The following is a 26175-nucleotide window of genomic DNA, read 5'->3' on the forward strand; positions in this document are numbered from 1 at the left end:
AGCTCGACACTCCCACCCTACACCCACTTGACATTATGGAACTGTGTCGAGTTGAGTGTGCGATACCAAACGAGAAGGACTGAGTGATTGAACATCGCTGCAAAGAATGTGGTTTAGCTGAAATCACTGGCATATGTTGAAGACTCGTTTCGCGTTTGGAGAACCTGATAAGAGGTAATTAGCTAACTGAAGCTAATAGAATTGCACACATTTTTGTTTCATGCTAACTTGGCTAGCCTAACTAGCTAGCCACTGACTACGAGTTAAGTACACTGGGTTGAATGGACTAGATAAACAATTATTGGTCTTGCTAATGTTCACTGTTCCTGGCTATATTAGACTGACAATGAATTTGCGCACGGTTAGGGCTGCTAAGATTACGGTTGGGCCGTTCAACACTTTCTGGTTGTAGCTAGATAATGTTAACAAGCTAGCTAGCCACACCACAGATAGAACCAAGTGTTTCACCGGTTGTATAAATCTGAAGCATCCGGTTGGCGTTTCCATTCCACTCACCACCAGATGGTGTTGAGAGCACGCCCAGCGGCCGACAGTGGGGGAAGATGGAGCGAAATGGTTCCCAGAACTCAGGGTCGTTTTAGGGGTCTGGCCCGCCCTACCTTACCTCGTTGCCCATCCAAATCAAATATTGAAATATTGTTAATTTATTTGACCGAGACGCGCACCGACAGAAAGACTTACCCGGGCAAGCGAAACAGCGCCCCTCTGTCTCAATATTTGTAGAACATGTATCTGATGCTGTCTGGATCAAACGAGTATGACATGACACTATTTCTGGCCATACAGCTTCAGATACATGGGCTACATATAGAGGGGCGTTGTTTCGCTCCCTCGGCGTCGATAATTACCAAGTCTCAAAGTGAAAGAGCGAAATATCGTGATCTGATGATCCCATATATCCAGTGGAAACGTCCTAAAAAAAACAGCTGTCTGTCCGGAGCTCACTGGCCCAGGAAACTGAGGGCGCAGAATAGGTTAGTTGATACAATGTTGCAAGTGAAGCTGTAGCTAGCGAACTTGCAGTGAGGATTTGATAGTATGGTTACCTGCACACACAAACGTGATGATTGTGGATAGTCATATTAATATAATATATGATATAAAAATGTTTACATGCTTTGCAAGAACGATTCCCCTAAAAATCCCTTTTACATGGAAACATCTGAAATCAGGCTACCTGATGGCACTCTGATAAATGCAGAAAATTGCCAATCAAAATAAACATTCTACCACAGCAAACATGTTATTTTTGGGAAGCATGTTTGATTCTGAGTTCAGACATGTAAAAGTTTGCATGTGAACACTACTTCTAATACACATTACAATCAGTTGTTTCAAATTCACGTCACTCACACTAAGAGGGGGGCTTCTCAGTGAGCAAAACCTGGTTGAAAATAAGTCAATATGGCAACTTTTTATGCCTTATTCAGGTTGCAAACTGTTTTTTTTTATTGACCAGAATATGGTTTATTTTCTGACTGCCATATGTAGCCTACTTTTAATAATAATGTTTTACCTTTATTTAACTAGGCAAGTCAATTAAGAACGCATTCTTATTTTCAATGACTGTCTAGGAACAGTGGGTTAACTGCCTTGTTCAGGGGCAGAACGACAGATTTGTACCTTGTCAGCTCGGGGATTCGAATTTGCAACCTTTCGGTTACTAGTACAACGCTCCCCAACGCTCTCAAGGTCATAGTTAAGACCTTGTCATAAACTGGTAATAACCCCCCGACTACAGCTTATTACCCACACTCTTTGAAAAAAAAGTGTTCAAAAGGGGTTCCTCGGCTGTTCCCATAGAATAACCCTTTTTGGTTCCAGGGAGAAAACTTTTGGGTTTCCATGTTGAACCTTCTGTGGAAAGGGTCCTATATAGAACCCAAAAAGGTTCTCCTATGGGGACAGCTGAATAACCCTTTTAGGTTCTACCTTTTGTAAAAAAAAAAGTATTGCAGAGGATAAAGTTGGATATTGCAGACATTGTTCATTACATTTCTATTTGTTTCCATAGTCCCCAATTAAAGTTAATCAGCAATATATTCTTACATTTAAAGTAGATCAAGCAATCACAATTTTCCGCCCATCTGCATACAGTAATTGTTTCATAATGCATAGAGATACTGGGAGTATATAAAGACCCATTGTTTTATTTGATGAATGATTCATTAGAGTGGTGTGATGGGGTAGATCTTGATCAGGGAACTCTGACCACCTAGAGCGTAGTGGCCCTCTTGAAGAGTCGTATGATGGATCAGATCTGCTGCGGAGAGAATCAGCGCATTACAACTTCATAAATTAGAGATTTTATAAGCAAACTAGAATGGAGATTCTTGAAGAAACTTTGTGGACTCAGCTGACTAAAAGTATTTCCATTTTACTAGTTGAGTTTTGTGGCAGCTTAGAAATGTCTTTAAAAAAGAGCAACTTGCTCCTATACATTGCGTCCTTCTCTAACATGACTTAGGGGCACATTTCGGGAATTTCCAGAGGGCCCGCAACACATCAACCTCCTGAGTTTTTTGGCTTTTCATGACACTGTAAGCCTAAAAAATGTCAAATAAAAAGATGATTGGCATCATGTGGGCATGCAGAACATTAGACATAATGGTAACGCACAGTAAAATCAGTCAGAATCTACAGTACTAAGAGTGATAGCAACATCATGTTTGCTCCTCTGTCCCTTCATATTGAAGTGGTACATTAATTCATTGGTCATCAATCTGAAACATTTTAAGAGGATATCAAAATTAGACAGTTGATAATGGAAATGTTTAATTCCTCTCTAAATGGTAAAGTTTTGCTTAATCCTAATACATGTTGTAATTCAAACAACTTTTTATAAACACACCGCTCCATAATCCTGAGGACATTGTTCCTGTCAGAGCTTTCCCCATTGAGGACAGTTTGGCAGTCCTAAAAAAAGAAAGTTAAATGCAATAATTCAAGTACGTACACAACCGTTGAAGGGTTTTGGGTCACTTAGAAATGTCCTTGTTTTTGAAAGAAAAGCAAAAACAATTGTCCATTTAAAATAACATCAAATTGACCAGAAATATAGTGTAGACATTGTTAATGTTGTAAATGACTATTGTAGCAAGAAACGGCAGATTTTTTATGGAATATCAACATAGGCGTACAGAGGCCCGTTATCAGAAACCATCACTTCTGTGTTCCAATTGCACATTGTATTAGCTATTTTATTTATATATATTTTTATTTAACCTTTATTTAACTAGTCAAGTCAGTTAAGAACACATTCTTATTTACAATGATGGCCTAGGAACAGTGGGTTAACTGCCTTGTTCAGGGCCTGAACGACAGATTTTTACCCTGTCAGCTCAGGGATTTGATCTTGCAACCTTTCGGTGACTGGCACGATGCTCTAACCAGTAGGCTACCTGCCGTTCTGAGTTGATAATTTTAAAAGGCTAATTGATCATTAGAAAACCCTTTTGCAATTATGTTAGCACAGCTGAAAACTGTTCTTCTGGTTAAAGAAGGAATAAAACTGGACTTTTTAGACTATTTGAGTATCTGGATCATCACCATTTGTTCCATTACAAGCTCAAAATGGCCAGAAACAAATAACGTTCTTCTGAAACTCGTCAGTCTATTCTTGTTCTGAGCAACTCCATGTGAGAAAGAAAAGAAATTGCCAAGAAACTGAAGATCTCGTACAACGCTGTGTACTACTCCCTTCACAGAACATCGCAAACTGTCTCTAACCAGAATAGAAAGAGGAGTGGGAGGCCCCGGTGCACAACTGAGCAAGAGGACAAGTACATTAGAGTGTCTAGTTTGAGAAACAGACGCCTCACAAGTCCTCAATTGGAAGCTTCATTAAATAGTACCCGCAAGACACCAGTCTCAATGTCAACAGTGAAGAGGCGACTCTGGGATGCTGTTCCAACGTGCCATTGGAACACATGAGTGATGATTGCTGATAATGGGCCTCTGTACGCCTATGTAGGTATTCCATTAAAAATCCACCGTTTCCAGCTACAATAGTCATTTACAACATTAGCAATGTCTACACTGTATTTCTGATCAATTTGCTGTTATTTTAATGAGCAAAAACAATTTTTTTCTTTCAAAAACAAGGACATTTCTAAGTGACCCCAAACTTTTGAACGGTAGTGTGTAAAGAGACAATAAAATATGATATTGTTCAGAAGTTGTCGCGTCATACCATTGCTGCAACAAACAGTGCTAGAAATGGGTGTAATTGGCAAATCTCTTCCTCTTCTCTGCAACTGCACACGTGTTTGATTGAGCAACAGGGAGTATGAGCAAGAGAGAATTTGAGAAACTTTACATGACTGTGGCAGAATGTGGAACGTGGCAGAGTAGGACATTGGTAACTGCTGTAGAGGCATCATATCATTGACATATTTCAGGAAATGTAAAGACAGAGACTAATCATTATTAACAATTACCTAAGGTCTTCACTAAGTTAGACTTAGCCTAGCAAGTACATTGACTATGTTGCCCCTCAGCAATCTGGCAGTTAGGCAGACAGAGAGAGAGAGCCTATGCTTTGCTGTCTATTTACATTTCTTAGTCAGCAGGCTGGATAACTTCTGTAGTCCTTCCAATTGTTCCTTCCATCCAAGCTAGAAGATCCGTGCAAAAACAGAGAATCAAGAATTGAAAAGGTCAGTTGACAGGTGTAACCTTGGAATGTGTGTTAATGGAGAGCAGGGATTGGCAAAATGTACTGTATTTTCAAATGCAAAATCTGTGATGAATCAGGAAAATGTTCACATCCATATTGGGGGTACAAGTTTCAAGAATGAGCCTAGTTTACTGTCTTACACACACAAACAATTCATGTTTTGTGTATTCATGTACCATCCCCCCTCTTTCATATACACACACAGCTAGCACAACAATGTTGACATCATCATCTCTCTTCCCCCTCTCTATCTCACACTCGGTAGGACAATATAACACGTCAATATTCACCCAAGGCTGAAAAATGGCCGAAGAACGTTGGCTGAGCAAGAACACTAGCGCGAGGCCTGAATTGAAACGAACCTTCGCAGAGCCTCTTATAACTGGAGTGATGCTTGGAATTCAATGTCCTCTAAATGGTACAAAGAAATTTATCCCTTTTTATTTTACCGCTACAATCTGTTCTTAGCATGAAACTGAAAAAGAACAACTCATGTAGAAAGTAAACGTCTGCACTTTGATGGTGTCAACTGTGCTTATGTCTGCATAAGTAGGGAAAAAATGGGCTCATTGCCCAGTCTTTCCATAGGAAAACAATGGCCGGAGCTCAGGGTTCAAAGGGCAAGAAGCATTTTGGAGCTAGAATTTGATGACAAATGAGCTCTCTGCCCAGACTTCCATCATTACATAATATTATTAGTAAAACTGTTATCTAAAAGTGTTCTAGGTTACGTTACCCAAGAATTATGGTTAGGGTTAAGGCTAAAATGGGTTATACGTAGGTTTAGGGTTTATAAGGCAAAAAACAGTAGCTTTATAGATCTCTTGCTCCTCCCTGTGGCCTTCTGTGGGTACTACATAACTCATTCACGACACTTGCTCGGCTCATAATCTGAGGAAGCAACTGCATCAGATCTACAAATCAATGAGAGAGCCCTATTAATTTGGTTTTCAACTCAGTGAACCTGCGCAGCATTTGCTCAATTAGATGTCTACGAACCGACTGATTTCGACGCATATGAAATTACCCAGCAGCCATTTAGAAACAACAAATCGTAAAAACATAAAATGTTATTTCTTAATAAATAAATACATTTGTTCCTGTTTTTTAAATTGGACACTTAAAAAAGAGGACAGGGAGACACGTTTTTTTAGGTTTTACACTTTTGTCCCCCAAAAATATTTTTTTAACAGTTGATGGATAAGCGCCATCCGTCACTTCGCACTGTGGGTCAACACGTGTACCCAGGTGAACAGTGAGCTTGCGCACCAAGTAGCCGTAACCTTGTTAATAATAAGTTACCTGAGGCAAGCCTACGATGTTGACGTGGGCAGGTCTCATTGCCTGCAATAGCGAAGCAGGCATTGTGACGCAGAACAATGTGCTGGGAATAGAATGTTTGAAAAACCGAGTTGGTGCCACGGTGCTCAATAGAACTAATAGGAGCTGGGTGGGTGAAAAATGCCCTAAAATGAGGCCTATTTTCTCGCAATTACTTGAAAACTACTCTAAGCAGCTGGGACGTATTGTAATATTATGAAACTGGGCTCTATGGTGGATGCAATGAATGTTAAAAATGTAACGTGTCCAGCCAGCTAAATTAACTGGCTTTACAGTAGCTTGCTTGCAAATCTTTCTTTCACGTTCTTCTCCCCAACAAACCTCCGATTTACTTACAAAAGTCAAACAAGAATGCAGGAGAACAGGGACTACCACTTAGTCAAATCAAAAAAAAAGGTGTACATTTTTAGAAACTGTCGTTGTTTTCCAGCTGTGTTGTTGCTTTACCGGGCGTTCTGGCCAAACTTCCATATGGAATCATATTGGAAGGTTGACGGATGCGATCAAACTGGCAGCCAGATTTCAATACAATGTTTTAGTTGGAGCTTCTGCTTCTTCTTCAAGGTTTTGTGGCAGACTACAGTGGCTTGTAAAAGTATTCACCCCCCCTCTGCATTTTTCCTATTTTGTTGCCTTACAACCTGGAATTAAAATACATTTTGGGGGGGTTTGTATCACTTGATTTACACAACATGCCTACCACTTTGAAGATGCAGAATCTAAGGTCAATCTCTATTGCGAAACAAACAAGAAATAAGATTTTTTTTTAAACATCAAACTTGAGCGTGCATAACTATTCGCCCTCCCAAAGTCAATACTTTGTAGAGCCACCTTTTGCAGCAATTACAGCTTTAAGTCTCTTGGGATATGTATCTATAAGCTTGGCACATTTAGCCACTTGGAATTTTGCCCATTATTCAAGGCAAAACTGCTCCAGCTCCTCCAAGTTGGATGGTTTCGCTGGTGTACAGCAATCTTTAATATTTGACTAGGCCATTCCAAGACATTTAAATGTTTCCCCTTACAACACTCGGGTGTTGCTTTAGCAGTTTGTCCTGCTGGAAGTTGAACCTCCATCCCAGTCTCAAATCTCTGGAAGACTAAAACAGGTTTCCCTCAAGAATTTCCCTGTATTTAGTGCCATCGTTCAAATCTGACCAGTTTCCCAGTCCCTGCCGGTGATAAACATCCCCACAGCATGATGCTGCCACCACCATACATTACTGTGGGGATGGTATTCTCGGGGTGATGAGAGGTGTTGGGTTTGCGCCAGACAGCATTTTCCTTGATGGCCAAAAAGCTCAATTTTAGTCTGACTAGAGTATGTTTTTTGGAGTCTCCCACATGCCTTTTGAGGAACACAAAATAAGCAAACACATTTGTTCTTTAAGCAATGGCTTTTTTTTGGCCACTCTTCCGTGAAGCCCAGCTCTGTGGGGTGTACATCTTAAAGTGGTCCTATGGACAGATACTCCAATCTCCACTGTGGAGCTTTGTAGCTTAGCTTGACACTTAGATTGCACACAGGTGGACTTTATTTAACTAATTATGTGACTTCTGAAGGTAATTGGTTGCACAAGATCTTATTTAGGGGCTTCATAGCAAAGGGGGTGAATACATATTCACGCACCAGTTTTCAGGTAATTTTGTTTTTGAATTCATTTCACTTCACCAATTTGGAGCATTTTGTGTATGTCCATTACATGAAATCCAAATAAAAATCAATTTAAATTACAGGTTGTAATGCAACAAAATAGGAAAAACACCATGGGTGATGAATACTTTTGCAAGGCACTGTGTTTGTCTACTGCCGTCACCTGCCGTCACCTTCTGTGACGGCATTAAAAATATTTAATTGCTTTAGCTGGAACTGATATGCCTACCTCTTTATTTAGCTACTGAAATGAATATACAAATACTGCACACATTGTTATTTGCTTAAAACCTCTAAGGAAAAATACAATAGTCATATTTTCCAGGTCAAATTCAGGTGCAATAATTTTAGAATTATTATTGATGGAAATAAATGTGATAAATAGGGTTTTGTAAATCTTGGTGGATTGTAGTAGGATATTGAAATAAAATACATGGGCGTACGTGTTGTTTGTTAAATAATATTTTTTCATTTCACTTCACCAATTTGAAATATTTTGTGTATGTCCATTACATGAGAGAGGTCACCCCGGAGAGAGAGGTCTTGAGCAGATGAGCTCACACATGTTTCAGCATGTTTTTAAAAATAGATAGATTTAGATTAACTTAGATTTTTTTGGGATGGACATACACAGGATGCTACCCTAAACAACATAACCTTCATTCCAAATCGAAACAGCAAACCTACAACCTGATTTTGGATGGAATTACTTGGAATGCTTCCTACACTCAATGCTCCTTACACTGTTGAAGCCTTTGAGCCCAATAAATGACAGGCTCCCCACCCAGATCCAGACGCCTTGAAGCCGCCTCCTGCTGTTCAAAGACCATCCACTGGCATTTTCTACAAGAAATCTGCCTTCAGAAATAAAAGCTTCTCCCAAGTGGGTGACGCCTACTTGTGCATTTTGCTATTTGCCTCATGACTCTTGCATGCTTTGTTGACTAAGAACTTTCTTAGTCACAGTTTTTCTGAGCTATTAGTCGGCGGACCAGGACATAAAATAATAGCAGCCCAATTTATAGACCTACAGTCGTGGCCAAAAGTTTTGAGAATGACACAAATTAATTTCCACAAAGTCTGCTGCTTCAGTGTCAGATGTTTTTGTCAGATGTTACTATGGAATACTGAAGTATAATTACAAGCATTTCATAAGTGTCAAAGGCTTTTATTGACAATTACATGAAGTTGATGCAAAGAGTCAATATTTGCAGTGTTGGCCCTTCTTTTTCAAGACCTCTGCAATCTGCCCTGGAATGCTGTCTATTAACTTCTGGGCCACATCCTGACTGATGGCAGCCCATTCTTGCATAGTCAATGCTTGGAGTTTGTCAGAATTTGTGGGGTTTTGTTAGTCCACCCGCCTCTTGAGGATTGACCACAAGTTCTCAATGGGATTAAGGTCTGGGGAGTTTCCTGGCCATGGACCCAAAATATTGATGTTTTGTTCCCCGAGCCACTTAGTTATCACCTTCTCCTTATGGCAAGGTGCTCCATCATGCTGGAAAAGGCATTGTTTGTCACCAAACTGTTCCTGGATGGTTGAGAGGAGTAGTTCTCGGAGGTACCATTCTTTATTCATGGCTGTGTTCTTAGGCAAAATTGTGAGTGAGCCCACTCCCTTGGCTGGGATGCAACCCCACACAAGAATGGTCTCAGGATGCTTTACTGTTGGCATGACACAAGACTGATGGTAGCGCTCACCTTGTCTTCTCTGGGCAAGCTTTTTTCCGGATGCCCCAAACAATCGGAAAGGGCATTCATCAGAGAAAATGACTTTACCCCAATCCTCAGCATCCAATCCCTGTACCTTTTGCAGAATATTAGTCTGTCCCTGATGTTTTTCCTGGAGAGAAGTGGCTTCTTTGCTGCCCTTCTTGACACCAGGCCATTCTCCAAAAGTCTTTGCCTCACTGTGCGTGCAGATGCACTCACATCTGCCTGCTGCCATTCCTGAGCAAGCTCTGTACTGGTGGTGCCCCGATCCCGCAGCTGAATCAACTTTAGGAGACGGTCCTGGTGCTTGCTGGACTTTCTTGGGCGCCCTGAAGCCTTCGTTACAACAATTGAACCGCTCTCCTTGAAGTTCTTGATGATCCGATAAATGGTGGATTTAGGTGCATTCTTACTGGCAGCAATATCCTTGCTTGTGAAGCCCTTTTTGTGCAAAGCAATGATGACGGCACGTGTTTCCTTGCAGGTAACCGCGGTTGACAGAGGAAGAACAATGATTCCAAGCACCACCCTCCTTTTGAAGCTTCCAGTCTGTTATTCGAACTCAATCAGCATGACCAGAGTGATCTCCAGCCTTGTCCTCGTCAACACTCACACCTGTGTTAAAGAGAGAATCACTGACATGATGTCAGCTGGTCTTTTTGTGGCAGGGCTGAAATGCAGTGGAAATGTTTTTGGGGGGGATTCAGTTCATTGCACGGCAAAGAGGAACTTTGCAATTAATTGCAATTCATCTGATCACTCTTCGTAACATTCTGGAGTATATGCAAATTTCCATCATACAAACTGAGGCAGTAGACTGTGAAAATGTATATTTGTGTCATTCTCAAAACCTTTGGCCACGACTGTACTATGCCGTGCCTTGATTGTATTACTGTTGATGATATCTGGAAATGGCTCATCAACTGTTGCTCGCCCCAATTCTGACTTGTGCTCTGATATCTGCTTCACTGATTTCTGCTCCCGTAAAAGCCTGTGTGTTCTGAATGTTAACACTAGAAGCTTATTCCCTAAAATGGATCAATTGAAAGTGTGAGTTTACAGCTCCAATCCAGATGTGTCGGTCATTACTGAGACGTGGTTAAGGACGAGTGTTTTGAATACTGATGTTAACCTTTCTGGTCTTTTTGGCAAGACAGCTCTTCCAAAGGTGGGAGAGTGGCGATCTTTACCAAGGATCGCCTTCAGTGCTCGATTGTCTCCACCAAGTCTGTCCCCAAACAATTTGATTTGACGATTTTAAGTATTAAACTTTCAAATAGCTCTTTGGTGTCTGTTGCTGGGTACTATCATCCTCCATCAGCACCAGCCTGTACCCTACCCTAAACTCTCCCCTGGCCCCTTACACAAGTCTGAATTTGTCCTGCTAGGTAACCTAAACTGGGACATGCTTAAACCACCTGACCAAGTGCTAAAGAAATGGAACTCCCTAAATCTTTTAATCTCAGATTATTACCAATCCCACAAGGTATGACTCCAAACACCCAGAAAAGGCTATACTCTTCTCGATGTTATCCTCACAAATGATCCTGTTATGTATCAGCCTGGTGTTTTCTGTAATGTCCTTAGTGATCAATGTTTTACAGCCTGTGTTCGTAATGGCTGCTCAGGGAAATAACCTGTCCTGATTTGTCATAGACGCTTGCCAAAAAAACTTTAATGAGGAAGCCTTCCTTCATGAACTGTCCTCTGTAAGATGGTATAGAATCAGCTTGATCCCCTCTGTCGATCCCCACCTTCTTTTTTGATATTTCGAGTGATATTGTCATCCAACACACCTCATAAAGAAAATGAGAATTAAAACAGGTTCTGCCCCTGGTTCGACCGTGATCTTGCAGAGTTACTCCACCTCAAGAGTTGCATTTGGCGAAAGGTTCTGCACACGCATACTCAGGCTGACTGGCTCTCGTTCAGGCAAATGAGAAATAAGTGCACTCAGGCTATCCGGAAGGCCAAAGTTAGTTACTTTAAGGAGCAGTTCTCTCTCTGTGGGTCTAACCCCAAGAAGTTCTGGAAAAAGTTTAAATACATGGAGAATAAACCCTCCTTCTCATATATGCCCATGTCCCTTAAAAGTTGATGATGTGGTTGTTACTGACAAGAAGCACATGGCTGAGCTCTTTAATAATCACCACTTCATTAAATCAGGATTCCTATTTGACTCAGCCATGCCTCATTGCCCATCCAACATTTCCTCATCTCCCACCCCTTTTAATGCGACTATCCCCAATGCTTCTCCCTCTTTTTCCCCTGCCCCGCTACAAAGTTTCTCCCTGCAGTCTGTCACTGAGTCCGAGGTGCTCGAGGAGCTCCTGAAACTTGACCCCCAAAAAACATCTGGATCAGATGGTTTAGACCCTTACTTCTTTAAGGTTGCTGCCCCTATCATCGCCAAGCCTATCGCTGACCTTTTTAACCTGTCTCTCCTCTCTGGGGAGGTTCCCATTGCTTGGAAGGCAGCCACGGTTTGTCAAGCGGATCCTATCCTAACTGTTATAGGCCTATTTCTATTTTGCCCTGTTTATGAAAAGTGTTGGGAAAAACTTGTCAATAATGAACTGACTGGCTTTCTTGATGTCTATAGTATTCTCTGTGGTATGCAATCTGGTTTCCTCTCAGGTTATGGATAAAACTACAATCTTAAAGGTCCTCAATGATGTCACCATTGCACTTGATTCTAAGCAATGTTGCACTCCTATTTTTACTGACTTGGCCAAAGCTTTTGATACGGTAGACTATTTCATTCTTGTGGGCCGGCTAAGGAATATTGGTGTCTCTCAGGGGTCTTTGGCCTGGTTTGCTAACTACCTCTCTCAAAGAGTGCAGTGTATGAAGTCAGAAAATCTGCTGTCTCAGCCACTGTCTGTCACCAAGGGTGTACCCCAAGGCTCAATCGTAGGCCCCACGCTCTTCTCAATTTACATCAACAACATAGCTCAGGCAGTAGGAAGCTCTCTCATCCATTTATATGCAGATGATACAGTCTTATACTCAGCTTGCCCCTCCCCGGATTTGGTTTTAAATGCTCTACAACAAAGCTTTCTTAGTGTCCAACAAGCTTTCTCTATGCTTAACCTTGTTCTGAACACCTCCAAAACAAAGGTCATGTGGTTTGGTAAGAAGAATGCCCCTCACCCCACAGGTGTGTTTACTACCTCTGAGGGTTTAGAGCTTGAGGTAGTTACCTCATACAAGTATTTGGGAGTATGGCTAGACGGTACACTGTCCTTCTCTCAGCGCATATCAAAGCTGCAGGCTAAAGTTAAATCTAGACTTGGTTTCCTCTATCTAAATAGCTCCACTTTTACCCCAGCTGCCAAACTAACCCTGATTCAGATGACCATCCTACCCATGCTAGATTACGGAGACATCATTTATAGATCAGCAGGTAAGGGTGCTCTTGAGCAGCTAGATGTTCTTTACCATTTGCCTCCAATGCTCCTAATAGGACACACCACTGCACTCTATAGTCCTCTGTGTACCCGTCGCAAGACCCACTGGTTGATGCTTATTCATAAAACCCTCTTAGGCCTCAATCCACCCTATCTGAGATATCTACTGCAGCCGTCATCCTCCACATACAACACCCGTTCTGCAAGTCACATTCTGTTAAAGGTTCCCAAAGCACACACATCCCTGGGTCGCACGTCTTTTCAGTTTGCTGCAGCTAACAACTGGAACTTGCTGCAACAAACACTCAAACTGGACAGTTTTATCTCAATCTCTTCATTCAGACTCAATCATGGACACTTACTGGCAGTTGTGGCTGCTTTGCGTGATGTATTGTTGTCTCTAGCTTCTTGCCCTTTGTGCTGTTGTCTGTGCCCAATAATGTTTGTACCATGTTTTGTGCTGCTAGCATGTTGTTCTGCTACCATGTTGTTGTCATGTTGTGTTGCTACCATGCTGTGTTATGTGTTGCTGCCTTGCTATGTTGTTGTCTTAGGTCTGTCTTTATGTAGTGTTTGTTTCTCTTGTGTCTATAAAATAGATCATCAACAAAGTAAAATATATAGGCCTAAAGACGACAAGTAAAAACAGAAAATATCCTGAAGAAAATGTGGGTCTTAAAATTGCATGAATCTCTCTACTCCACCTGTCTGCCTCCCTTTCTATCTGTTTTGACTTGAGCTATTGCTAGTGAAGTGCAACATTTAGTATGTTTACATGTACACTAATAATTTAATATTAAACGGATTATAGCAGTAAACAGATTATACAATAGTCATGTAAACTACTTATTCTGCTTATCTTACTCAGCGTAAGGTCAAAATGGAAGGAATTAATTATACGCTGATTAAATCACCTTGTTTTCTGAGCTATCTTTTTAATTATTAGGACATGTAAACACCTTAATCGGTGTTCCAGCAGTGTATTTGTTCTGTGCATGTGCTAGCACCGGCCGAGCAGCACAGTTGTCATACGACAAGATAAATACGTCTTTTACTGGTTGAAATCTGGTCGGGACATCATATAACCAGATCACAACCAGATTAAGACGTCTTCTTTTTGACGTCATTTAAAATACATCTCATTTTGGTTGATATCTGGTTTTTGGTTGGAATCTGGTTAAATTACTGACCAGTTATCTAAATGCTTCTTAATTAATAGAAACCAATCTATATAAACATGTGCATAGTGTTTGTGGGCCATGCACCCATTGCATTATACAGTGGGGCAAAAAAGTATTTAGTCAGCCACCAATTGTGAAAGTTCTCCCACTTAAAAAGTGCCTGTAATTTTCATCATAGGTACACTTCAACTATGACAGACAAAATGAGAAAAAAAATCCTGAAAAATCACATTGTAGGATTTTTAATTAATTAATTTGCAAATTATGGTGGAAAATAAGTATTTGGTCAATAACAAAAGTTTATCTCAATACTTTGTTATATACCTTTTGTTGGCAATGACCGAGGTCAAACTGTAAGTCTTCACAAGGTTTTCACACACTGTTGCTGGTATTTTGGCCCATTCCTCCATCTCATCTAAAGAAGTGATGTTTTGGGGCTGTTGCTGTTTCTATGGGGTTGAGATCTGGAGACTGGCTAGGCCACTCCAGGACCTTGAAATGCTTCTTACGAAGCCACTCCTTCGTTGCCCGGGCGGTGTGTTTGGGATCATTGTCATGCTGAAAGACCCAGCCACGTTTCATCTTCAATGCCCTTGCTGATGGAAGGAGGTTTTCACTCAAAATCTCGCGATACATGGCCCCATTCATTCTTTCCTTTACACGGATCAGTCGTCCTGGTCCCTTTGCAGAAAAACAGCCCCAAAGCATGATGTTTCCACCCCATGCTTCACAGTAGGTATCGTGTTCTTTGGCTGCAACTCAGCATTCTTTGTCCTCCAAACATGGCGAGTTGAGTTTTTACCAAAAAGTTCTATTTCGGTTTCATCTGACCGTATGACATTCTCCCAATCTTCTTCTGGATCATCCAAATGCTCTCTAGCAAACTTCAGACGGGCCTGGACATGTACTGGCTTACACAGGGGGACATGTCTGGCACTGCAGGATTTGAGTCCCTGGCGGCGTAGTGTGTTACGGATGGTAGGCTTTGTTACTTTGGTCCCAGCTCTCTGCAGGTCATTCACTAGGTCCCCCCGTGTGGTTCTGGGATTTTTACTCACCGTTCTTGTGATCATTTTGACCCCATGGGGTGAGATCTTGTGTGGAGCCCCAGATCGAGGGAGTTATCAGTGGTCTTGTATCTCTTCCATTTCCTAATAATTGCTCCCACAGTTGATTTCTTCAAAACAAGCAGCTTACCTATTGCAGATTCAGTCTTCCCAGCCTGGTGCAGGTCTACAATTTTGTTTCTGGTGTCCTTTGACAGCTCTTTGGTCTTGGCCATAGTGGAGTTTGGAGTGTGACTGTTTGAGGTTGTGGACAGGTGTCTTTTATACTGATAACAAGTTCAAACAGGTGGCATTAATACAGGTAACGAGTGGAGGACAGAGGAGCCTCTTTTAAAGAAGTTACAGGTCTGTGAGAGCCAGAAATCTTGCTTGTTTGTAGGTGACCAAATAATTATTTTCCACCATAATTTGCAAATAAATTCATAAAAAATCCTACAATGTGATTTTCTGGATTTTTTTTCTCCTCATTTTGTCTGTCATAGTTGAAGTGTACCTATGATGAGAATTACAGGCCTCTCTCATCGTTTTAAGTGGGCGAACTTGCACAGTTGGTGGCTGACTAAATACCATTTTGCCCCACTGTAAGACACTAACAATTACAATTATACAAATTCAAGTAATGTTCTTTTTCAGCAGGGTTTGCGTGAATCGGGGGGGGGGCTTCATGTTGGCCCGAGCTCTTCCCGAATGTCACGCCCTGACCTTAGTTATCTTTGTTTTCTTTATTATTTTGGTTAGGTCAGGGTGTGACGAGGGTGGTTTGTTTTAGTTTTTGTATTGTCTAGGGGTTTTTGTAAGTCTAGGTGTTTATGTGTCTGTGGTTGCCAAGATTGGTTCTCAATCAGAGGCAGCTGTTTATCATTGTCTCTGATTGGGGACCATATTTAGGTAGCCATATTCCTTGGGTAGTTTGTGGGTTCTTATTCTATGTTTAGTTGCCTGTCTGCACTAGCCATATTAGCTTCACGGTTTGTTTTGTTCAGTGTTCATTCTTTAATTAAAGAAGAATGTACGCTTACCACGCTGCTCCTTGGTCTCCTCTTTTTGACGAACATGACACCGAATCCGGCAGAATCATATTACTCTGGATTCCGGCTAATGGTACTAGGGCCGAGTCCACTTCAGCTTATCCAGCCCGCCCTTACAAAAAAAAATTGCAGTCAGAGTGTAACTGCAATATGCTGCAAATACTGCGTCCAAAATACCAGTTACTGCAAGTATTTATTTTTTGCCCCTGCCTCCTGTGTACCGGAGTTCTCCTTACTAGCTTGCTATCTGGATAGTTATCACACAGTGTCACCCCCACCTGCTGTGTACTGGAGTCCTTCTTACTAGCTAATGTAAACTCACCCCATTCCGTACAAATGTGCGTGACCGCGACATTCAAACAAGGCTGCAAAGAAAACTAATGGGACTGTAGTGACTGTGTTGACTTTAAAATCTGAGGTGTGAGCTACATTTCTATTCAAGCGTTGATCGACATGGTAATGGCTCTATAATATTGGAGAAAGTTGATAAAACTGACCCTCAGTTACATCGTGACGTGTCATGCCATAACGTACAGCACGCATAAAACTAATTCTGTTTTACAGCCTCTCTCCACCAGGTGTCGCACTTCTCTCATCGTTTAAAAACAAGAAATGGACAGTGACGGGGGTAAGAGGGGGGATACCTAGTCATTTTTTTGCGTCATAATTGCATGCGATCATGACTCTCAAAGCCGCTGTTTACTTCTGAAGATCACTTTAGCACCGACCTAAAAACCCGATTCAAATTCGACACTAACCTTCAAATAAAAGACCCGACAGAGCTCATTGTCTTGTTGAATTATGCAGAAACGGGCAGCGTTTAGGTCATGTAATTGATTTTGTTGGAAAGGGGAGAAATTCTGCTTTACAATGGTATTGACATTACAGCTGTTCTGGAAGTATTACGTTTCTGGGGCGCTAAAACAAGGTCAATTGTACGGACCAAGACGATGTACAAAAGTGAGTGAGTTTACGTTAGCGGGAGGCGGGGGCAACACCAGTGTCCTTCACTTCCGCCGGCAGAACACCTGCCCTGACCATATTTAACAGAACTGCGGGAAATCAGTGCCCCAACCGGCGGGTGCAAAGGACACTGCCTACCGGTCATCCCCACTTCCCGATAGCTACTACGGTACACAGCAGTCGGGAGGTGGGGACGACACTGTGTGCTACCTAACTAGCTAGCTTGCTAGTTAGATACACTGTGTGCTCGCTAACTTGGTAGTTAGCGAGCTCACGGTGTCGCTCCCGCATGCTGTGTACAGCTCATGGTGTCGCTCCCGCATGCTGTGTACCACAGTTTTCCCAGGACTAGCGAGCTAACACACAATGTCCTTTGCTCCCGCCGGCCGAACACCTGCCCTCGCCGTTGTTAAGAAAACTGCAGGAAAACAATGCCCGACAGGAGGAGACGAAGGATACTGTCTACCATTGTCACCCTCACCTCTTTTTCTTCTGTGGGTTTTATTGGCGGATGGCAACCAACGGGAACCTACTGTACTGGAGCGCCCCCACCTCTCGCCTGTCCTAGGTTAAAAATGGACCAATAGAAGTATAAAGAGGGGTTCCTGCAGATGCAGGAATGCCAACATGCAGGAACACCCCGAATTGCAGGCCGCAATTGCACCCTTCTCCATTGAAATTTAAATTTAAAATGGTGTTCGAACCTAATTTTTAGAGTAAATAACTCTGCAAAAACTAGCGAAGCTTTACCAAGTTGAATTACTCCCAAAGAGTCGTTACGCTGTAATTCAGACAAATTACATTTCACACAAGCACTGATATTTAACCCTTTCTCCTAGGTTGAGTCTCCACCTCCTAAACTGAACAGCCAATGCATCTCTGTTGTTCGATAGAACCTTAGTGATATCTGTTCTTCCTCACTTCATCTAACCTGACCTCTACCCCATAGTGCTTACTCCTCCCCAACTCAAGGCTGTCATGGTTATTGATACCAGACTGTGTGTCTTCTCCTCCCAGAGGATCCCTCCCATAAGATCCCTGAGGGTTAACAGTAACATATCCTGACATAATGTAAACGTTATACATGACCCTCTCTCCCTCAGTGACATTGTTAGTTTCTAAGATCTCCACCCGTCTCCCCTTATCAATGCCTGCCACATGTAATCGCTTCCCTGCACTCAACACATTCCAAGCTTAGTTGCACACACTTATATACCTTCCTCCTATAACCCTTCTTGTGTAGACCCTCTAAACCTTAGCATTCCATCAGTGACATGAATAAGTAGATTTCACATTCTCAAAACCCAACAAGGGTAGGGGTTCAGGTTATGGTTTAGGGACTTCCCAAGGATCCCCAGATAGCACTAACCGTAAATACTAGCTAGCTAACAGGATTTTATTCTTCTTTATTCTTTAGGCACAATGGATCAGGACTCTGGTGCCCCTGCTGGCCCGGTGGTCCAAGTATGCTTCCCCAGTGTGCGTGCAGCAGTTTTGGACAGCCTGAATGGACAGCGGGAGGAGGGCCGGCTCTGTGACCTCTCCATCCAGGTGCAGGGACAGGTGTTCAGGGCCCACCGCTGTGTGCTGGCTGCCTCCTCGCCATACTTTCACGATCAGGTCTGTCTGTGTTTATGAGCGTGTGTACTAGTAGTCTCACTGTACGTTAACAGCATAGGCTAACTCCGCCTTTTCCTCTATGTGACTAGCCTATGTCTATCTGAAGAGGACCCTCCCCTGAAATATTTCTATTGGTACCTTCGAAAAGGGGTCCGTTATTGATCCCAAACATAGGCTAGTCACTGCAGTTGCCTAGGTCTGGGTTTCCGTGACTAGTGTATTAGAGAGACGTCTGTCTTTGCCTGTCTCTACACAATAGTAGTTTGTGTCTTTGCTCTGTCATGTGCATTGTTGTCTGGAAAAATAGCTGTGAAATCCTAGGTTTTTTTCGTTACTTTCACCAGGTGTTGCTGAAGAATGTGACGACAGTGTCTCTGCCCTCTGTCATGGACCCTGTGGCCTTTGAGAGTGTCCTGAGTTCAGCCTACACCGGCCGACTGAGCATAGTGCGTGATGATATTGTCAACTATGTAACGGTAGCCAGCTTTCTCCAGATGTGGCATATTGTTGACAAATGCACAGAGATCCTGAAGAGACCCCAACCCCCAACAGAATGCAACCCTGTGGATGTTGCAGCTGCCACACGCCATGGTGCCTCCTCAAGGCAGCAGTCCCCAAGCAGCACCGAGTGCCTATACATGGAGAGAGAGGGGAAAGAGAAGGAGACGAGGACCTACAGCCAGGTGCAGAATGCTCTGCCGCCATTGGCCACGTGGAGGAGGCCCCATCAGTTCCCCAGGTGGGGCAACCCCAGGCCCTCACCCCAGCCAGCCATGTCCATGCCTGTCCAGCACCTAGCTGACTCACAGTTGGACTCCCACCCTGCTGGGGAGAGTGACTACTCCAGCTGTGAGGAGGTGTGGATGTCCAGCCACAGCAAAGCCAGCCCCCTAAGCCATCATGATGGGAGAGGACTGGACCATAACCACACCAGGCACGGGGGATTTCCTGGTGAGGCATTGAGACTGAGAGCTAGACAGAGACAGAGGGCAGCACCACCAAGTGCTGAGAAGCTGCATGGCAGGGATAGAGGAAGTGGCTATGGGGAAGATCCTCAGGAGAAGAAGGGGACTGAAAGAGTGATTGAAGCAAGTGAAGGAATTGGAAAAGAGTTGGAAGAGGAGAAGAGGGAGGGTTCTGAGCTGAGAGAACACTCTGGTAAGTAGTCCTCGAATGTGAAATGTAAACAGGACTTGGACATTGATGTGTTTATATTTGTATATATTGTTTTTGAATATACAGTGTGTGTATGTGTGTGTAATATATATATATATATATATATACACTTGAAGTTGGAAGTTTACATACACCTTAGCCAAATACATTTAAACTCCGTTTTTCACAATTCCTGGCATTTAATCCTAGTACAAATTCCCTGTCTTAGGTCAGTTAGGATCACCACTTTATTTTAAGAATGTGAAATGTCAGAATAATAGTAGAGAGAATGTTTGATTTATTTCATCACATTCCCAGTGTGTCAGAAGTTTACATACACTCAATTAGTATTTGGGAGCATTGCCTTTAAATTGTTTAACTTGGGTCAAATGTTTCTGGTAGCCTTCCCCAAGCTTTCCACAACATATTGGGTGAATTTTTGCCCATTCCCCCTGACAGAGCTGGTGTAACTGAGTCAGGTTTGTAGGCCTCCTTGCTCGCACACACTTTTTCAGTTCTGCCCACAAATTTTCTATGGGATTTAGGTCAGGGCTTTGTGATGGCCACTCCAATACCTTGACTTTGTTGTCCTTAAGCCATTTTGCCACAACTTTGGAAGTATACTTGGGGTCATTGACCATTTGGAAGACCCATTTGTGACCAAGCTTTAACTGATGTCTTGAGATGTTGCTTCAATATATCCACATAATTTTCCATCCTCATGAAGCCTTCTATTTTGTGAAGTGCATCAGCCCCTCCAGCTGCAAAGCACCCCCACAACATGATGCTGCCACCCCCGTGCTTCATGGTTGGGATGGTGTTCTTCGGCTTGCAAGCCTCCCCCTCCCCCTTTTTTTGGCATTATGGCCAAACAGTTCTATTTTTGTTTCATCAGACCAGAGGACATTTCTCCAAAAAGTACAATCTTTGTCCCCATGTGCAGTTGCAAACTGTAGTCTGGCTTTTTTATGGTGGTTTTGGAGCAGTGGCTTCTTCCTTGCGGAGCGGCCTTTCAGGTTATGTCGATATAGGACTCGTTTAACTGTGAATATAGATACTTTTGTACCTGTTTCCTCCAGCATCTTCACAAGGTCCTTTGCTGTTGTTCTGAGATTGATTTGCACTTTTCGCACCAAGTACGTTCATCTCTAGGATACAGAATGCGTCTCCTTCCTGAGCGATATGATGGCTGCGTGGTCCCATGGTGTTTAAACTTGCATACTACTGTTTGTAAAGATTAACGTGGTACCTTTAGCCGTTTGGAAATTGCTCCCAAGGAAGAACCAGACTTGTGGAGTTCTACAAAAAATAATTCTGAGGTCTTGGCTGATTTCGTAAACTTCTAAAGCCATGACATCATTTTCTGGAATTTTTCAATCTGTTTAAAGGCACAGTCAACTTAGTGTATGTAAACTTCTGACCCACTGGAATTGTGATACAGTGAATTAATTATAAGTGAAATAATCTGTCTGTAAAAAAATGTTGGAAAAGTTACTTGTGTTATGCACAAAGTAGATGTCCTAACCGACTTGCCAAAACTATAGTTTGTTAACAAGTCATTTGTGGAGTGGTTGAAAAACAAGTTTCATGACTCCAACCTAAGTGTATGTAAACTTCCGACTTCAACTGTATATGGTCACTTAGAAGTGTCCTTGTTGTTGACAGAAAATCTAAAAAAAATTGTCCATTAAAATAACATCAAATTGATCAGAGATACAGTGTAGACATTGTTAATGTTGTAAATGACTGTTGTAGCTGGAAACGGCAGATTTTGTTATGGAATACCTACATAGGTGTACAGAGGCCCATTATCAGCAACCATCACTCCTGTGTTCCAATGGCACGTTGTGTTAGCTAATCCAAGTTTATCATTTTAAAGGGCAGAGTTGCAATGAAAAAGCCATATCTCAGAATGGCCAATAAAAATAAAAGATTAAGATGGGCAAAAGAACACAGGCACTGGACAGAGGAACTCTGCCTAGAAGGTCAGCATCCTGTAGTCGTCTCTTCACTGTTGACATTGAGACTGGTGTTTTGCTGGTTTTATTTCATGAAGATGCCAGTTGAGGACTTGTGAGGTGTCTATTTCTTAAACTAGACACTCAATTGTACTTGTTCTCTTGCTCAGTTGTGCACTGGGGCCTCCCACTCCTCTTTCTATTCTGGTTAGCCCAGTGTGCGCTGTTCTGTGAAGGGAGTAGTACACTAAGTTGTTCGAGATCTTCAGTTTCTTGGCAATTTCTCGCATGGAATAACCTTCATTTCTCAGAACAAGTATAGACTTACGAGTTTCAGAAGAAAGTTATTTGTTTCTGGCCATTTTGAGCCTGTAATCGAACCTACAAGTGCTGATGCTCCAGATACTCAAGTTGTCTAAAGAAGGCCAGTTTTATTGATTCTTTAATCAGATCAACAGTTTTCAGCTCTGCTAACATACTTGCAAAAGGGTTTTCTAATGATCAATTAGCCTTTTAAAATGATAATCTTGGATTAGCTAACACAACGTGCCATTGGAACACAGGAGTGATGGTTGCTGATAATAGGCCTCTGTACACCTATGTAGATATTCCATACAAAAATCTGCCGTTTCCAGCTACAATAGTCATTTACAACATTAACCATGTCTAAACTGTAGTTCTGATCAAATTGATGTAATTTTAATGGGGGAAAAATGAGCTTTTCTTTCAAAAACAAGGACATTTCTAAGTGACCCCAAACTATTTAATCGTAGTATATATATATATATATATATATATATATATATATATATATATATTCTTTATAAGTTATATTCTTCAATAATCATTGGATAACATATCATTCTTTTATAAGTCATTAATTTATAAGACGTACCCCATCAGAAGCCAAAATATAACCTTGTTTTACTGCAATGTTTGTACACAAAGTAATGTAAACAAAGACTATATAGCCTCGAAACATGGTTACAACTATATTTTTGATGTCATGGATGGTCAGTCCTTGCATCCATAGCTCTGTATGTTTTTGAGAGTGGCTACATTTATCTAGCCCCATCCCTTAGCTTTTTACCGAAACCGGGGGCGGGGATTCGGATTGTTATTGTTTCAACTGCTGATTGTCCCTTTAAACATGTGTCTCATATTTACGAGAGGATAGGCACTTATCCGTGATAAGCACACCTCCCAGTGCCTTAAATACACTATCTTTATATATTTCTCTATGTCCATTGTACATCACTCTGTTTTTATTTCTCCAGTGGACTTCCACTCTAGTGTACACCAAGGTGAGGAGGGAGGACAGCCAGAGGGGAAAAAGACCTCGGGGGAGCTGCAGAAGAAAGAGGAGAGACAGTTGGGGAGAAGTTCAGCCCTGACTTCTCCCCATGCTGGGGAACCAGATGAGGTGATTCCTGGACCCTCCTGCTTAGCTTCTACACCCTCTACCCAAAAGCAGTGGCAGGCGAGTCCCTGGTCTCAGCAAGTAGCTAGGCCGCAACCTGGAGAAGAAGACTACAGAAGAGAAGACGACGAAGAAGACGACGAGGGGGAAGTGGACTTTGGCCGATTTGCGGATGGTGCCTTTGGAAGGGAAACCTATGATGAGATTGAGGATGGCACCGGACAAGTTTCTCAGAGACCCTTAGTACCTACCTCTCCTGATGACAATGACTTTATCCTGGGGGCCCCAGGGTTGAACTGGCCCAATGGGGCAAACATGACCCATGGTGGTGGTACCCCAACCTCCACCTCCAGCTGCCACCTGTCCCCATCTCCTGCTCCATTCCCACCTTCCTCCTCACCCCCCATCCCATCTTCCTCCTCTTCCATCTCCCTTGCCGGGGCCCCTTACACAGGAAAAGTGCACTTCTGCCACTGTGGGAAGGCCTACACCCTGAAGAGTATGCGTGACCGCCACGTCAAGATGCAGCATCTCAACCTGCGGCCCTTCGCCTGCCCCGTGTGCGCCAAGAGCTTCAAGATGAAGCACCACCTGACCAAGCACCTGAAGACTCACGGCGGGCTGCGGCCCTATGAGTGTGGCCTGTGTGGGAAGAAGGTCATCTGGAGGGATAGTTTCCTGCGCCACCAGGCACGCTGTGAGAGACTGGCCGAAAGCTACGATGGAGCCGCTGCCCGTAGTAACACCACAGCGGCTGCTGACATGGACGATGGTTATGCCTATGGGTTCAAGGAGGGGGAGGTTTTTTTTTCACAGGGCGGTCAGGTGAAAGTGGAGCAGGCAGACTGTCAGGGGGAGGCGGAGTCTGGGATGAGTGCGTTGTTAACGGGTGGGGTTGGGGCTGAATTAGGCTCTCAGTCAAGGACTGTGGTTAGTCACAGCTTTAAGGAGGAAGCCAGCAACAGATTTAGCTTAAGCTAAAGGAAGGAGGATGGTGAAATATTGTGTAATATAGGGCCCGCAGCACTTGAAAGTGGTATTAGGTAAGGTGATAATTATGTTCATCATGGTCCATGTGTAAACCATTAACTCAGATCAATGTTGATACGCCTGTTTGAACAACTTGTATGAGGGAGATTTCTGCGTTATTATTTATTTAAAGGACTATCCCATCATGTCATTGATATCTCGAGAGAGGGAAGAAACATGTAATTTGCTCAATGTGAATCATGTGGTTTTAAAAGTTTGTGAAGTGTGATGTGAGCACCAGTGAGTGTGTATATTTTGCATATGATTTTGTATACGAGATCTTCAGTTTCTTGCCAATTTCTCTCATGGAATTGCCTTCATTTCTCAGAACAAGAATAGACTGACGAGTTTCAGTAGAAAGTGCTTTGTTTCTGGCCATTTTGAGCCTGTAGTCGAACCCACACATGCTGATGCTCCAGATTCTCAGTCTGAAGAAGGCCAGTTTTATTGCTTCTTTAATCAGATCAACAGTTTTCAGCTGTGCTAACATAATTGCAAAAGGGTTTTCTAATGATTAATTAGCCTTTTAAAATGATACACTTGGATTAGCTAACACAACGTGCCATTGAAACACTGGAGTGATGGTTGCATAACAAATCTGCCGTTTCCAGCTACAATAGTCATTTAAAACATTAACAATATCTACACTGTATTTCTGATCAATTTGATGTTGTGTTAATGGACAAAAATGTTGCTTTTCTTTAAAAAACAAGGACATTTCTAAGTGACCCCAAAGTTTTGATCGGTAGTGTATGTATACAGTACCAGGCAAGATTTTAGACAAACCTACTCATTCAAGGGGTTTTCTTTGTTTGTACTATTTTCTACATTGTAGAATAATAGTGAAGACATCACTATGAAATAACACATATGGAACCATGTAGTAACCAAAAAAGTGTTGAACTCTTCAACTCTTCAAGAGTGTGTAAAGCTGTCATCAAGGCAAAGGGTGGCTACTTTGATTAATCTCAAATATAAAATATATTTTGATTCGTTTTTAGGTTAATACGTGATTTCTTGTGTGTTATTTTATAGTTTTGATGTCTTCACTATTCTACAATGTAGAAAATTGTAAAAAATAAATTAATACCCTTGAATGAGTAGGTGTGTCTAAAATCTTGCCTGGAACTGTATTTATATATATATATATATATATATATATAATTTTAATCTAGTTGGATAAACACTCCGAACAGCCTACCTGACTGCTTGGAGGTGTCCGCATGGTCCTAATGTTGCCTATTTTTGTATCACATTCCAATGATAAAACTGGGGGGGACAAAAATGCAATTTCCCCAATGAAAGTTGCGTCCCTGATATTTTGTATATTTAAATGAGCTAAATGATCTTATCATGAGCCTTCTGTGAATGTAATTGAGACAATAAAATCTTGTTTGCACAGATATGGTTTGAACAATAAGTTATCAGGTTCATTCATGTCAAATTGTGTAACTTTTAACGGAATGCCGCATGTATGGTCCTTTGCTTCCCAGGAATTTTGAAGAAATGACATTGAAAGTCTATGCGGTGGTGGAAAAAGTACTCAATTGTCATACTTGACTAAAATTATCGATGTCTTAATAGAAAGTTTCTCAAGTAAGTGAAATTCACCCAGTAAAATAGTACTTGAGTATAAGTCAAAAAGTATTTGGTTTTAAATATACTTAAGTATCAAAATTAACTGTAATTTCTAAAATATACTACCAAAAGTAGAAGTAAAAATATAAGCCATTTAAATTTCCTTATATTAAGCAATGCAGACAAACCCCATTTTATTGTTTTTAAAATTTACAGATAGCCAGTGGCACACTCCAATGCATTATTGTTTAGTGAGTCCGCCAGATCAGAGGCAGTAGGGATGACCAGGGATGTTCTCTAGATAAGTGTGTGAATTGGACCATTTTCCTGTCCTGCTAAGCATACAAAATGTAACG

The 26175-nt window shown here is 42.0% G+C and overlaps 1 protein-coding gene and 1 long non-coding RNA gene across 2 annotated transcripts; one reads left to right on the plus strand and one right to left on the minus strand.

Moving 5' to 3' along the window:
• LOC135552357 (zinc finger and BTB domain-containing protein 22-like) lies at positions 1-25646 on the plus strand. The gene is made up of 4 exons (XM_064983925.1): positions 1-174; positions 18477-18679; positions 19024-19837; positions 23070-25646. Exons 2-4 carry the CDS (start codon positions 18482-18484, stop codon positions 24191-24193), a joined length of 2136 nt encoding a protein of 711 aa, XP_064839997.1. The 5' UTR covers positions 1-174; positions 18477-18481; the 3' UTR covers positions 24194-25646.
• Positions 2154-5225, minus strand: LOC135551443 (uncharacterized). Its single transcript, XR_010457310.1, has 3 exons — positions 4990-5225; positions 4577-4637; positions 2154-2284 (listed from the first exon to the last, which is right to left on the minus strand). It is a non-coding gene; the product is annotated as an uncharacterized LOC135551443 (long non-coding RNA).
• Positions 25647-26175: the final 529 nt, after the last annotated feature.

The sequence above is a fragment of the Oncorhynchus masou genome, chromosome 13 (assembly GCF_036934945.1).
Source record: "Oncorhynchus masou masou isolate Uvic2021 chromosome 13, UVic_Omas_1.1, whole genome shotgun sequence".
Classification (NCBI taxonomy): domain Eukaryota; kingdom Metazoa; phylum Chordata; class Actinopteri; order Salmoniformes; family Salmonidae; genus Oncorhynchus; species Oncorhynchus masou.